Raw genomic sequence first — 15,314 nt, 5'->3', positions numbered from 1 at the left:
AAGGTCAGGAGATCGAGACCATCCTGGCTAACACGGTGAAACCCTGTCTCTACTAAAAATACATTTAAAAAAATTAGTCAGGCGCGGTGGCGGGTGCCTGTAGTCCCAGCTACACGGGAGGCTGAGGCAGGAGAATGGCGGGAACCCGGGAGGCGGAGCTTGCAGTGAGCTGAGATCCGGCCACTGCACTCCAGCCTGGGCGACAGAGCGAGACTCCGCCTCAAAAAAAAAAAAAAAAAAAAAAAAAAAAGATTCTGTCTCAAAAATAAAAAATAAAATAAAAACTAAATAAATAAATAGATTTGGCCGGGCGCGGTGGCTCACGCCTGTAATCCCAGCACTTTGGGAGGCCGAGGCGGGCGGATCACAAGGTCAGGAGATCGAGACCACGGTGAAACCCCGTCTCTACTAAAAATACAAAAAATTAGCCGGGCGCCGTTGTGGGCGCCTGTAGTCCCAGCTACTCGGGAGGCTGAGGCGGGAGAATGGCGTGAACCCGAGAGGCGGAGCTTGCAGTGAGCCGAGATCGCGCCACTGCACTCCAGCCTGGGCGACAGAGCGAGACTCCGTCTCAAAAAAAAAAAAATAAATAAATAAATAAATAAATAGATTTGATGTAGAGATGTAGTCTTGCTTTACTGCCTAGGCTGGTCTGGGACTCCTGGCCTCAGCGATCCTCCTACCTCAGCCTCCCAAAGTGTCAGGATTGTAGGTGTGAGCCACCACGCCCGGCCAAGACTGTGCCTTTTAGAGGCTGGATGTGAGGGAACAGGTGCACCAGGACCTCTGTGTGAGGCCTCCCCAGGGCCCCTCCCACCCCGGGCCCCACCTTCTCGAAGCACCACTCGTTCATAGGGCGGGTAGTGGCCCTGTCGGGTCAGAGCTGAGAGGTCCTCGCGGCTCCGCTGACTGGTCTTCTTGGCTCCTCGACGAAGACCCCGCAGCCGCCAGAACTCGGCCCGAGCATTGGAGCCCACGGAGGAGCCAGGCCCGATTCCCACGGCCCTCTGGGCAGCTTCCAGGCTGGCCAGCTGCTCCGCCCTGGGGAGGAGAGGGGACAGTACTGAGCATTGGGGTCAGCAGCATCGCGGCCCCAAAGGTATCCTCGTCCTACCCCTCGGAGCCTGTGGACGGGCCACTTTGTATGGCAAATGGGACTCTGCAAATGAGATGATGATGATGATTATTATTTTGGTTTTTTTTTTTTTTTTTTTTTTTGAGACGGAGTCTCACTCTGTCACCCAGGCTGGAGTGCAATGGCCAGATCTCGGCTCACTGCAAGCTCCGCCTCCCGGGTTCACGCCATTCTCCTGCCTCAGCCTCCCGAGTAGCTGGGACTACAGGCGCCCGCCACCTCGCCCGGCTAGTTTTTTGTATTTTTTAGTAGAGACGGGGTTTCACCGTGTTAGCCAGGATGGTCTCGATCTCCTGACCTCGTGATCCGCCCGTCTCGGCCTCCCAAAGTGCTGGGATTACAGGCTTGAGCCACCGCGCCCGGCCTATTTTGGGTTTTTTTGAGACAAAGTCTTGCTCTGTTGTCCATGCTGGAGTGGGGCTGGAGTGCAGTGGCACAGTCTCAGCTCACTACAACCTCTGCCTCCTGGGTTCAAGCGATTCTCCTGCCTCAGCCTCCCGAGTAGCTGGGATTACAGGCGCCCGCCACCGTGCCCGGCTAATTTTTTTTTTTTTTTAAGACGGAGTCTCACTCTGTCGCCCAGGCTGGAGTGCAGTGGCGGGATCTCGGCTCACTGCAAGCTCCGCCTCCCGGGTTCACGCCATTCTCCTGCCTCAGCCTCCCGAGTAGCTGGGACTACAGGCGTCTGTCACCAACCTGGCTTTTTATTTTTCTGTATTTTTAGTAGAGATGGGGTTTCACCGTGTTGGCCAGGATGGTCTCAATCTCCTGACCTCGTGATCCACCCGCCTCGGCCTCCCAGAGTGCTGGGATTACAGGCGTGAGCCACAGCACCTGGCCGATATCGAGCCCATTTCTAACGGGGAGACTGAGGCTGAAGCAGAAGGGCCCCGCTGCAGGGGTGCGCAGTCCCCACCTGCTCTGGTTGGGAATGATGCCCCGCTCTTGCTCCCGCAGGTCACGACCCATGCGCACCGCCAGCCAGTGGCCTCCCCGCGCATGGCTCTGCTCGGGGCCCGGGTACAGCGTGTCCAGCACGTGGAAGACGTCGCCACGGGTGAAGCCCAGGCCGGACGGTGGGCTGGGCTCCAGCTCAAAGTGCGTGCGGATGTAGAAGGAGTCGCCCACACGGGACTGCACCATTTTCCAGAAAACTGGGGAGAGCAGAAGGCCGCATGAGCTGCCTGATCTGAGCCCTCCCCTGCGGAGAGTGGGTCTGGCTGGAGGGAACCCACCCAGGAGACTTGGGCACTGTCCCTGCAGGGGCTGGGGAGAGGGATGGAGGGTGCAGAGATGCAGATTCAACCACACCCCTGCACTCGCCACCAGGCCACACAGCCAGGTCCTCCCCCCGCCACACACAGGCACACCCACATCCACGCACACTCACTGTCCTGCTTCCGCTGCGTCACCAGCTCCATCTCCTCGCCCGGTGGCAGCCCCAGCAGGAACTGCACCGCCTCCTCCCGTGTCAGGTTCTGGAATGGCACGTCATTCACCTGCCAGAAAGCGGGTGCAGCTATAGACCAAGCTCCAGTACCTCCTGGTCATGCACGAGATCCTGGACCTTCCTCTGGGCAAAACTCAGCCCCAACGGCTTCTGGAGCTGCTTCCAAGGGTCCCGGCAGTTCCCAGAGGGCTTTCTGACTGGGGTATCACCCTATGGCTGTGTGATGTGTGACACAGATAGCTGGTGGCATCATAAGGATACAAGGCTTTTGACACAGAAACAGGGGCACAGGCACTGCGCTGGCCCTCAGATAACCAAGTCATGGTGGGTTGTATCAAAACATGGGAACAGAAGTCATGACATGGAGCTCGGTGGAAACTGTGAAATGCTCAAAAGAATTCAGACATAATCACAGTAGTCACAGGGTTGTCACAGGGACAACAATATATGGACACACAGTGGGTCACAGATGCCTACCATCAGGATCATGACAAGGACAACAATATACGGATGCAGCCAATGGACACAGCCACCTGCTCTCGGGGTCGCGACAGGGACAGCAATATACAGACACAGCCACCTGCTGTTAGGGTTATGACAGGGACAGCAATATACAGACACAGACACCTGCTCTCAGAGTCACGACAGGGACAGCAATATACAGACACAGCCACCTGCTCTTGGGGTCATAACAGGGACAGCAATATATGTGCACAGCCTGTGGACACAGACACCTGCTCTCAGGGTCGTGACATGGACAGCAATATACAGACACAGCCACCTGCTCTCAGGGTCACGACAGGGACAGCAATATACAGACACAACCACCTGCTCTCAGGGTCACGACAGGGACAGCAATATACAGACACAGCCACCTGCTCTTGGGGTTGTGAAATGGACAGCGATACACACAGCCACCTGCTGCTCTCAGAGTCATGACAGGGACAGCAATATACAGACACAGCCACCTGCTCTTGGGGTCATAACAGGGACAGCAATACACGTGCACAGCCTGTGGGCACAGACACCTACTCTCGGGGTCATGACATGGATGTCAAGGTTAGAATCCCACAAGCAGGCCGGGCGTGGTGGCTCACGCCTGTAATCCCAGCACTTTGGGAGGCCGAGGTGGGCAGATCACAAGGTCAGGAGATCGAGACCATGGTGAAACCCCGTCTCTACTAAAAATAGAAAAAATTAGCCGGGCGCAGGGGCGGGCGCCTGTAGTCCCAGCTACTCGGGAGGCTGAGGCAGGAGAATGGCGTGAACCCGGGAGGCGGAGCTTGCAGTGAGCCGAGATTGCGCCACTGCACTCCAGCCTGGGCGACAGAGCGAGACTCCGTCTCAAAAAAAAAAAAAAGAATCCCACAAGCAAACTGAATAGAAATACACTAAAAAATACCATGACCCTCAGGCAACTTGGCATCAAGTTGTCACCCAGCCAGTGGGCTGAGGACATGGAAAGTGGGGAGCTGTGACTCCCTCACGAATCACAACTCACACTGCAAGGTCAAGACACAAACAAGGTCATGGGAGCAAACTGGGGGTGCGACTTGGTGAGTGAACTTGTGCAAGTGACAGGGGAGACAGCCTGGGGATGAGATGAGGCAAGGACAGAGACAGGGCGATGATGGATCCTGGAGGTAGTTATGACACTGTCATGAAGGCAGGACCCAAGCAAGGTCACAACACAGACACAGGGAGTGGTGGCACAGAAAATGACTGTACATGGACATGGAGATCATACGAGAATGATCCGTGACCTGACCACATGATTAGGACATCCGAGACGGTCATGACACAGTCAACACAGCCATGTCAGGAACAAGAAGATTGTGACCCAGACAAGGTCATGACATAGGCAATGAGGTTTTGGCCCAGACAAAGTCCTGACGTTGATAACAAGGAGACGGTGACATTGATAACAAGGTTGTCACATGGACAAGGTCATATGACATGAACAAGAAGATTGTAACCCAGGATGGGCACAGTGGCCCACACCTGTAATCCCAGCACTTTGGGAAGGTGAGGTGGGTGGATCACTTGAGGCCAGGAGTTCAAGACCAGCCCGGCCAACACGGTGAAACCCCATCTCTACTAAAAATACAAAAATTAGCTGGGCATGGTGGCGCACGCCTGTAATCCCAGCTACTTGGGAGGCTGAGGCAGGATGATCCCTTGAACCCAGGAGGCGGAGGTTGTAGTGAGCCGAGATCACACCACTGCACTCCAGCCTGGGTGTCAGAGCAAGACTCCATCTCAAAAAAAAAAAGCCAGGCGCAGTGGCTTATGCCTGTAATCTCAGCTACTTGGGAAGCTGAGGCAGGTGGATCACCTGAGGTCAGGAGTTTGAGACCAGCCTGGCCAATATGGCGAAAACTCATCTCTACTAAAAATATAAAAATCAGCCGGGCGTGGTGGTGGGCACCTGTAATCCCAGCTACTTAGGAGGTGAGGCAGAAGAATCGCTTGAGCCTGGCAGGCGGAGGTTGTGGTGAGCCGAGATCGCACCATTGCACTGCAGCCTGGGCAACAAGAGCAAAACTCCGTCTCAAAAACAAACAAACAAAAAAGATGAACTCGGATACGGTCAAGGCACAGACAAGGAGGCTGTGACTGGACGATGACGTCATGACCTGGAAGATAAGGTCTTGACATCAGCCAGATCGTGACACAGCCAAGGGGACATTGAAATGTTGAAATACGCATCTGGGATCTCAACAGTCCCCAGGGTGGACCCAAGGGGAGGACCCACAGGTTTTAGCAAACAAGGGCAGGACCTAGCACACGACACGCCCATGACCGGTGGGGCTGGCCGGCTGCCCCGGGAGTACCCGCAAGATCTGGTCTCCCTCCTGGATGCCCTGTCCGTCGGCTGGGCTGCCCGCCTGCACCCCGGACACGAAGATGCCCACGTCATTGCCCCCGGCCAGCCGCAGCCCGATGCTCTTGCCCTTGAGGAAGCGGACCACCCGCGTGTCGGGGCTGTACCTGCAAGGGGAGGCAGAGGTGGGGTCAGACCAGAGTGGGCGGACAGGGGGAGGGCTCAGCATTGTCCTTAGGAAACCCCCACCCCCTCCAGGCCTCGGTTTCCCCCAAATCCCCAATTAATTGTCCCACTCAACACAAGGGATACAAGCAGGCAGGACTGCGCTGATGAGGGAGGCAGCCTGGGATGCAGGAGTTTCGAGCGGGTGGGCTTTCTTCTGGCGCACATACCCGCGATCCTCCATACTCTGGCTGCTGGGCACTCTGTAGATGTCATAGCTGCTTTCCCTGGGCAACTCTGAAAGGGAAAAGCCAGTCTTTCCCCAGCACACTGGCTCGGTCCAGTCTCCAAACCTTTGCTTTATGTCCTCATCCTGGAAGGACCATCACCCACCTCGAGTCCTCAGGAAACCATGTCTCACCACTTAGGCTCAGGCCAACCTCCCCTGGCTCTGCCTGGCACAGCCTTGCTGTCGGGGATCAGAAATATCAGGGATTGGCCAGGCGCGGTGGCTCACGCCTGTAATCCCAGCACTTTGGGAGGCCAAGGCGGGTGGATCACGAGGTCAGGAGTTCAACACCAGCCTGGCCAAGATGGTGAAACCCCGTCTCTACTAAAAATACAAAAAAATTAGCTGGGCGTGGTGGCGGGCGCCTGTAATCCCGGCTACTCCAGAGGCTGAGGCAGAGAACTGCTTAAACCTGGAGGGGCGGAGGTTGCAGTGAGCTGAGATGGCGCCTCTGCACCCCAGCCTGGGCAACAGAGGGAGACTGTGTCTCAAAAAAAAAAAAAAGAAATATCAGGGACAGGGGTGTTCAGAGTCACCACCCACCTGCCTGTTGCTCACCTGGTTCCGAGATGGTTCTGGAATCTACTGAACTTTCCCGCCGAAGCCGGGGGCTCTCCCTGGTGGGGAACACATTGGGAGTGAGGCAGGGGTGGAGGTCAAGGGGCCATTTTAAAAAGAATTTTAGGCCGGCTGCGGTGGTTCACGCCTGTAATCCTAGCATTTTGGGAGGTCGAGGCGGGTGGATCACCTGAGGTCAGGAGTTCAAGACCAGCCTGGCCAACGAGGTTAAACCCCGTCTCTACAAAAATATAAAAATTAGGCAGGCATGATGGTGGGTGTCTGTAATCCCAGCTACGCAGGAGGTTAAGGCAGGAGAATCGCTTGAACCCGGGAGGCAGAGGTTGCAGTGAGCCAAGATCACGCCATTGCACTCCAGCCTGGGCGACAGAACAAGACCTTGTCTCCAAAAAAACAAATAAATAAACAAAATAAAAAGAATTTTAATTTATCTGGGCTGGGCATGGTGGCTCACACGTGTAATCCCAGCACTTTGGGAGGCTGAGACAGGCCAAATGCTTGAGCCCAGGAGTTCAAGACCAGCCTGGGCAACACAGCCCCATGTCTACCAAAAATACGAAAATTAGCCAGTCTCACATGACTCAGTCTCAAAACAAATAAATAAATAGAGGAAAAAAAAATTTTTTTTGAGACGGAGTTTTGCTGTGGTCGCCCAGGCTGGAGTGTAATGACATGATGTCGGCTCACTGCAAACTCCATTTCCTGAGTTCAAGTGATTCTTCTGCCTCAGCCTCCCAAGTAGCTGGGATTACAGGCACCTGGCACCACGCCGGGCTAATTTTGGTATTTTAGTAGAGATGGGGTTTCACCATGTTGGGCCAGGCTGGTCTCGAACTCCTGTCCTCAGATGATCCACCTTCCTCGGCTTCCCAAAGTGCTGAGATTACAGGCGTGAGCCACCACTCCCAGCCTAAGGCAGAGTTTGATACTAAGAAGTGGGGTGCTAGCCGGGCACGGTGGCTCAAGCCTGTAATCCCAGCACTTTGGGAGGCTGAGACGGGTGGATCACAAGGTCAGGAGATCGAGACCATCCTGGCTGACACGGTGAAACCCTGTCTCTACTAAAAAATACAAAAAGCTAGCCAGGCGAGGTGGCGGGCGCCTGTAGTCCCAGCTACTCGGGAGGCTGAGGCAGGAGAATGGCGTGAACCCGGGAGGCGGAGCTTGCAGTGAGCTGAGATCCGGCCACTGCACTCCAGCCCGGGTGACAGAGTGAGACTCCGTCTCAAAAAAAAAAAAAAAAAAGAAGTGGGGTGCTGCTGTAACCAACACCTACAAATGTGGACACGGCTTTGGAGCTGGGTAATGGGTAGAGGCTGGAGGTATTTGGAGGCACGTGCTAGAAATACAGGTCTGCATCCTCAAGGTTACCCCCAGTTGGAAAGCTACGCCCGCATTCCCCTCTCCCTCCCACCGACTATTCTGACGGGTGATACTTACACGGGAGAGTCGGTCTGGCTGGCCTCGGGGCTCTGCTGAGCATGCCGGGGTGGTGGCGGGATGTGGGATGGTGGCGCCTGCGATAGCTCCGAGGTGAGGTCCGAGATGTCTGCAGGGGGAGAGGACATCTCATCAGCCATGGTCACGCCTTCCGGACTGGACCCATTTTACAGAGGGGCATATCAAGACCCCTCTAAACAAAGGGCCCCAGACCAAAGTCAGAAGCTCAGTTAGAATATTCAGCTCTGGAGGTGGGCACGGTGGCTCACGCCTATAATCCCCGCTACCCAGGAGGCTGAGGCATGAGAATCACTTGAACCCAGGAGGCGGAGTTTGCAGTGAGCCAAGATCGTCCCCCTGTACTCCTGACTTTCTGTGTGGCCTTCGGCAAGTTCCTGCCACTCTCTGAGCCTCTAGGGACCAGGCTCACTGGTTGGTCCTTGGCCCTGCTTGCGGCTTCCCGCCTTCCCTGCCGTCCATTCAACCCCCTCCCAAGGCCTACCCTCTGCGTCCTCACCCTCCAATGGCGAGCTGTCGCTGTCACTGACGGCAGGCGGAATGTTCACCAGGAACTGCCCGCGATCTCTCAGCACCAGCAGGCTTAGCTTCCCTTCCGACTTCTCGATCAGTCGCCGGGTGTCACTCAGTGACAGGTTCTGGCTGGACACCCCGTTGATCTGAAAGGGACCAGGAATGAAAGAGAGGAAGTGAGTTAATGAGAGATGGGAGACAGTAGAAATAGTTTGGTGGGGGAACTAGAAACAGACAATTCCCCCAGGGGTTGCTAAAACAGACACACCCTAAGGAAAATGTTAGAATTGGATTCCTGCTGTGAGTGGAGACCACACCAAGAACTGAGCACCGAATTCTAGAAACAGAAAATGTTCCTTAGAACATCCAGGGGTGGGAGACACCGGAGAAAATGAGAAACAGGTTGACTCTCCTTTCTTACCAAGAGTGGAAATTTCTCAGGGGATACTAGGAACAGATGTGAGGGTGACATTATAAACAACGCTAATTGGAGGAGAAGGAGTATCAGATACTTAAAAGATACTAGAAATACACAATCTTCTGGGACATAAATAGAAACAGACATTTAAGGCTGGGCGCAGTGGCTCACGCCTGTAATGCCAGCACTTTGGGAGGCAGAGGCAGATGGATCACTTGAGGTCAGGAGTTCGAGACCAGCCTGGCCAACATGGTGAAACTCCCTCTCTACTAAAAATACAAAAATTAGCAGGGCATGGTGGTGGGCGCCTGTGGTCCCAGCTACTCAGGAGACTGAGACAGGAGAATCACTTTAACCCGGGAGGCAGAGGTTGCAGTGAGCCGAGATCCCACCACTGCACTCCAGCCTGGGTGACAGAGAAACACTCCATATCAAAAAAAAAAAAAAAAAAAGAAAGAAAGAAAAAAAAAAGTCATCTGGAGGTAGATTAGAAACACACAATTCCTAGAAAGAACTTAATGTCAGCCGGGTGCAGTGGTTCATGCCTGTAATCCCAGCACTTTGGGAGGCCAGCCGAGATCGCGCCATTGCACTCCAGCCAGGGCAACAAGAGCAAAACTCCATCTCAAAAAAAAAAAGAAAGAACTTAATGTCATCTCCAGTAGCCCCAAAAACCCACTTCTAACATTTTCCCTTGGGAGATTTATTTTCAGTAACCCTGGGGATTTTCGGTTTCTTCTAGTTTTTTGGTTTTTTTACTCTTTTTTTTTTTGAGATGGAGTCTTGCCCTGTCGCCCAGGCTGGAGCGCAGCGGGCAGATCTCAGCTCACTGCAAGCTCCGCCTCCCAGGTTCATGCCATTCTCCTGCCTCAGCCTCCCGAGTAGCTGGGACTACAGGCACCCACCACCATGCCCGGCTAATTTTTTGTATTTTTAGTAGAGACGGGGTTTCACCGTGTTAGACAGGATGGTCTCAATCTCCTGACCTTGTGATCTGCCCGTCTCGGCCTCCCAAAGTGCTGAGATTACAGACGTGAGCCATCGCGCCCGGCCACCTTTTTTTTTTTTTTTTTTTTTTTTTTTTTTTTTTTTTGAGACGGAGTCTGGCTCTGTTGCCCAGGCTGGAGTGCAGTGGCGCCATCTCGGCTCACTGCAAGCTCCACCTCCCGGGTTCACGCCATTCTCCTGCCTCAGCCTCCCGAGTAGCTGGGACTACAGGCGCCCACAACCGCGCCCGGCTAATTTTTTGTATTTTTAGTAGAGACGGGGTTTCACCGTGGTCTCGATCTCCTGACCTTGTGATCCGCCCGCCTCGGCCTCCCAAAGTGCTGGGATTACAGGCGTGAGCCACCGCGCCCGGCCTTTTTTTTTTTTTTTTTAATAGAGATGGCCATCTTGCTATGTTGCCCAGGTTGGTCTCAAACTTCTGGGCTCAAGCAGTCCTCCTATCTCAGCCTCCTACAGTACTGGGATTACAGGCATAAGCCACCACACCTGGCATTTTATTTATGTATTTATTTATTTATTTTTGAGACAGGGTCTCGCTCTGTCGCCCAGGCTGGAGTACAGTGGCATCATCACAGCTCAAGATCACTGTAGCCTTAACTTCCCAGGCTCAGGTGATCCTCCCACCTCAGCCTCCAAGTAGCTGGGACCACAGGTGTGTGGCACCACTAATTTTCTTTTTTGTAGAGATGGGGTCTCACTCTGCTGCCCAGGCTGGTCTTGAACTCCTGGGCTCAAGAGATCCTCCTGCCTCGGCCTCCCAAAGTGCTGGGATTATAGGCGTGAGCCACCAGGCCTGGCTCTGGGTTTGTAAATTTCTAGTACTCCCACCAAGTTATCTATTTCTGGTGTCTGCTGCAGTACACTAGAAACACGGTTGCTCAGGTCACTAGAAACAGATAACTTAGCCAGATGCGGTGGCTCACGCCTGTAATCCCAACACCTTGGGAGGCTGAGGTGGGTGGATCGCCTGAGGTCAGGAGTTCGAGACCAGCCTGGCCAACATGGTGAAACCCTGTGTTTACTAAAAATACAAACATTAGCCAGGTGTGGTGGTGGGCACCTGTAATCCCAGCTACTCGGGAGGCTGAGGCAGGAGAATCACTTGAACCTGGGAGGCGGAGGTTGCAATGAGCCGAGATTGCGCCACTGCACTCCAGCCTGGGCGACAGAGCAAGACTCTGTCTCAAAAAAAATAGAAAAGAAACAGATAACTTTTTAAAGACACTGGAAAAAACCAGCTGAAAGCAGTTTGGAAATCAAACACTAGGAGTCACTAGAAACAGATTTTCAGGGGAAGAATCCAGAAAGAAACCATCCTTTAAAGGGCAGGGCAGCTCCCCTAAACATGGTGACTGGGTCATTAGCATCCAGCCACCTAGGGTAGGTCCAGGAGTCAGCTGCCCACATGATTCTCTGATGCACATCAAAGCTACAGGGTATTAGAAACAGACCCCATGGGGATACTAGAAACCGACATTTGGCCATGGATTAGCAGTAGCTGGAGAGAAAGGTGTTTTTCTTTTTTGTTTTTTGTTTTTTGAGATGGAGTCTTCGCTCTGTCTCCCAGGCTGGAGTGCAGTGGCGCTCAGCCTCCCAAGTAGCTGAGACTACAGGCGCCCGCCATTGTGCCCGGCTAATTTTTTTGTATTTTTTTAGTAGAGACGGGGTTTCACCGTGTTAGCCAGGATTGTCTTGATCTGACCCCCGTGTTAGCCAGGATGATCTCCATCTCCTGACCTCATGATCCGCCCACCGTGGCCTCCCAAAGTGCTGCAATTACAGGCGTAAGCCACCACGCCCGGCCGAGAAAGGTGGTTTTATGCGTGGCCATCTGCAACCTTTGAGATACAAGCAACAACACTGAAGGTAAATGGTTTGGGGCCCAGCTCTGCTGTCGTTGCTGTATGACTCAGTGGCACTGCCTGTCCCCACCCTGCCTTGGTCTCCCTGCCCATAGGATAAGAAGCCTGGCCTCACCTGTAGAATGAGATCTCCTTCATGCAGCCCACGGTGCCGGGCAGCCAGGCCCGAATCTGTAATGTGCTTGATGAAGATCTGACTGCCCAGCTTGACACCGAACTCTGTAAGGGGGGAGGAGGGAAACTGAGGCAGGACTCTGGAAACTGGTGCCTGGGGGCATTCTCCTGTTGCAAGGACAGAGTCCAGGTGTGGGCCCTCCCTTCCTAACACTTTGATGGCATCATAATGAGAACGGCGATGTCGCCTGTGGGATCTGAGATCTGAAAGTGTCAATGACATCTCCAGAGGGTGGGGACACCAGGTCACCTGCTGCTCGTGATGTTGCCATGCCCAGGCTAAGGGTATTATATTGCTCCTGACATCATAATTGTTTCAATTTTTATTTTTTATTTTATTTTATTTTTTTTTTTGAGATGGAGTCTCGCTCTGTCACCCAGGCTGGAGTGCAGTGGCCGGATCTCAGCTTACTGCAAGCTCCGCCTCCCGGGTTTACGCCATTCTCCTGCCTCAGCCTCCTGAGTAGCTGGGACTACAGGCACCTGCCACCTTGCCCGGCTAGTTTTTTGTATTTTTTAGTAGAGACAGGGTTTCACCTGGTTAGCCAGGATGGTCTCGATCTCCTGAGCTCGTGATCCACCCATCTCGGCCTCCCAAAGTACTGGGATTACAGGCTTGAGCCACCAGGCCCAGCCTATTTTTTATTTTTTAATTTTTTTCAAGAATGAGTCTCACTGTTATCACCTGGGTTGGAGTGCAGTGGCGAAATCTCGGTTCACTGCAACCTCCGCCTCCCGGGTTCAAGCAATTCTCATTCCTCAGCCTCCCAGGTAGCTGAGATTACAGGTGCATGCCACCACGCCTGGCTAATTTTTGTATTTTTAGTAGGAACAGGGTTCCACCATATTGGTCAGGCTGGTCTCAAACTCCTGGCCTCAAGTGATCCGCCTGCCTTGGCCTCCCAAAGTGTTAGGATTACAGGCATCAGCCACCACACTCAGCCAGGCCTCCTCTTATAAAGACCCTGTGGTGATATTGGGCCCCCCACATCATCCAGGATCACCTCCAAGCTCAGGGTCCTTCACTCCATCCCACATGCTAAGTCCCTTTTGCTAAGTGAGGTGGCCTAAGCAGAGGTTCTGGGGATCAGGGAGAGGACATGGTGATAAAATGGTTCTGGGCCTCAAGTGGCTGACAGGTGATATGGCTTAACCCAGCCCAGAATTAGGGACCACCAGGTTCACAGAGAAAGAGCTAGACAGAATACATGAAATACAGACAGGGAGAAAGGGACAGAAAAGGGAAAAAGTGGGGATTTGTGGTGGGGGAGTGAGGAGCGAGAAGATGCCAGGTGTAGTTGTAGCCTCCAGGCTGGGCACAGTGGCTCACGCCTGCAATACCAGCACTATGGGAGGCCAAGGCAGGGGATCACCTGAGGTCAGGAGTTTGAAACCAACCTGGCCAACATGGTGAAACCCTGTCTCTTCTAAAAATACAAAAATGAGCCAGGCATGGTGGCGAGTGCCTGTAGTCCCAGTCACCAGGAAGGCTGAGGCAGGAGGAGGGCTTGAAACCGTTGCCCACCCGACCACGGTGCCCTGTGGTCCAGGTCCGATCGCGCCTGACCTCCCGCCTCACCTTCGCTGTCTCTCCTCTTTACCAGAACCGACTTCACGGGCTTCATCTGCACGTCCTGCTGCGGCAGCCGCTTAAAGCCAGACACCAGGGCCAGCCCGTTGGCCTCAGAGTCACCACCCGGGCTCCTACGCCCATGGCTGCTGGCCCGGCCCCGGCGACCAGGCCTCTGCCGGCGGGAGCGCTCATCCCAGGAGCGGCCGGAGCCACTGGATGAGTCACCATCATAGCCCTGGCCCTGGTCCACCTCCTCCACCCGGTGTGGCCCATCGTCCTCGTCCGAGTCCCGGTGCCCTGGGCCGGAGGGGCTGGCCTTGGTGGTGGTGGGCAGCTGGATTCTCCGGGGACGTTTCACTGTCTGTTAGAGGAAGGGATAGGAGGGGTCAACTACAGGAAGGGCTGGGGGAGGCTCTGCTCAGCCCCCAGGTGACCCTGGGGTACACTAGTCTCTCTCTGGACCTCAATGTCCGAAGTGTAAGATGAGAAGATGACTTGTTGCTCTCTGAAGCTTACAACCTCTACAGCGGCAGGACCCAGGCTGGGGTCAGAGACGCCGGCCGTGCCAGGGGCTGCCTACTCACAATGTTGGCCATCTTGGCGCAGGTCTTGAGTGTCTGAATGACAAACGTGGAGGTGGCATTCTCCATGGAGACCCCGTTCACCATAACGATGTGGTCACCTGTCCTGAGAGAGGTGGGTGGGTCTTACGGAGGAGGCTTTGCAGGGGAGACCCTCGTAACAAGCCCTCCCTGAGGAGGGGGTGTCTCTGGAACCTCCAGGTCTACAAGGCCTGGTTCTAATTCATTGGCGTCCCTAGGTTCACAAAGACATTCAGCCTTCTGGGCCTCCGTTTTCTCATCTGTAAAATGGGGCCAATTGTAGAACCTGCTATAATCATAGAGTGGAAGCAACTTTTTTTTTTTTTTTTTTGAGACAGGGTCTCACTCTGTTGCCCAGGCTGGACTGCAGTAGCACGATCTCAATTCACTGCAACCTCCACCTCCTCATTTCAAATGATCCTCCTGCCTCAGCCTTCCTAGTAGCTGGGACTACAGGTGCCCGCCACCACGCCTGGCTAAGTTTTGTACTTTTTAGTTTTTTTAATTTAATTTAATTTTATTTTATTTTATTTTATTTTTGAGACAGAGTCTTGCTCTGTCACCCAGGCTGGAGTGCTGTGGCGCAATCTCGGCTCACTGCAAGCTCTGGTTCCCAGGTTCACGCCATTCTCCTGCCTCAGCCTCCCATGAAGCTGGGACTACAGGGGCCCGCCACCACGCCCGGCTAATTTTTTGTATTTTTTTTTTTTTGAGACGGAGTCTTGCTCTGTCCCCCTGGCTGGAGTGCAGTGGCACGATCTCGGCTCACTACAAGCTCCGCCTCCCGGGATCATGCCATTCTCCCGCCTCAGCCTCCTGAGTAGCTGGGACTACAGGCGCCCGCCACCGCGCCCGGCTAATGTGTTTTTTTTTTGTATTTTTAGTAGAGACGGGGTTTCACCGTGGTCTTGATCTGTTGACCTTGCGATCCGCCTGCCTCGGCCTCCCAAAGTGCTGGAATTACAGGCGTGAGCCACCACGCCCAGCCAATTTTTGTATTTTTTTGTAGAGATGGGGTTTCACCATGTTAACCAGGATGGTCTCGATCTCCTGACCTCATGATCCACCCGCCTCAGCCTCCCAAAGTGCTGGGATTACAGGCCTGAGCCACCATGCCCGGCCTGGAAGCTACAACTACACACACCTGGCATCTTCTTGCTCCTCGCTTCCTCCACCACAAATCCCCACTTCCTGCTTTTCTTTCCCTCTATCCCTGTCTGTATTTCATATTTTCTCTCTAGCTCTTTCTCTCTGAACCTGGTGG

At 54.0% G+C, this 15,314-nt stretch overlaps 1 protein-coding gene across 11 annotated transcripts in view; it reads right to left on the bottom strand.

Moving 5' to 3' along the window:
- The window catches only part of TJP3 (tight junction protein 3), a 50,168-nt gene that overhangs the window by 9,658 nt on the left and 25,196 nt on the right, over positions 1-15,314 (bottom strand). For 4 of the 11 annotated variants that reach the window (XR_010583402.2, XR_010583401.2, XM_074025358.1 and 1 more), the window contains exons 4-14: positions 14,033-14,135; positions 13,455-13,809; positions 11,817-11,920; positions 8,400-8,559; positions 7,883-7,991; positions 6,422-6,480; positions 5,805-5,871; positions 5,420-5,576; positions 2,520-2,634; positions 2,052-2,289; positions 830-1,041 (exon numbers count right to left, since the gene is read on the bottom strand). Coding sequence is in view for 6 of the 11 variants with exons in the window: in XM_074025358.1 (XP_073881459.1) it covers positions 830-1,041; positions 2,052-2,289; positions 2,520-2,634; positions 5,420-5,576; positions 5,805-5,871; positions 6,422-6,480; positions 7,883-7,991; positions 8,400-8,559; positions 11,817-11,920; positions 13,455-13,809; positions 14,033-14,135 (1,679 nt within the window). In the remaining 5 variants the exon portion in view is untranslated. Of the gene's footprint in view, positions 1-829; positions 1,042-2,051; positions 2,290-2,519; positions 2,635-5,419; positions 5,577-5,804; positions 5,872-6,406; positions 6,481-7,882; positions 7,992-8,399; positions 8,560-11,816; positions 11,921-13,454; positions 13,810-14,032; positions 14,136-15,314 lie in introns of all 11 variants that reach the window. The other 7 variants (XR_012428254.1, XR_010583400.2, XM_074025359.1 and 4 more) reach the window with 4 other exon arrangements.

This window comes from Macaca fascicularis, chromosome 19 (assembly GCF_037993035.2).
Source record: "Macaca fascicularis isolate 582-1 chromosome 19, T2T-MFA8v1.1".
Taxonomy (NCBI): Eukaryota; Metazoa; Chordata; class Mammalia; order Primates; family Cercopithecidae; genus Macaca; species Macaca fascicularis.
The sequence above is the reverse complement of the archived record's forward strand: the minus strand, read 5'-3'. Positions and strand labels throughout refer to the sequence as shown.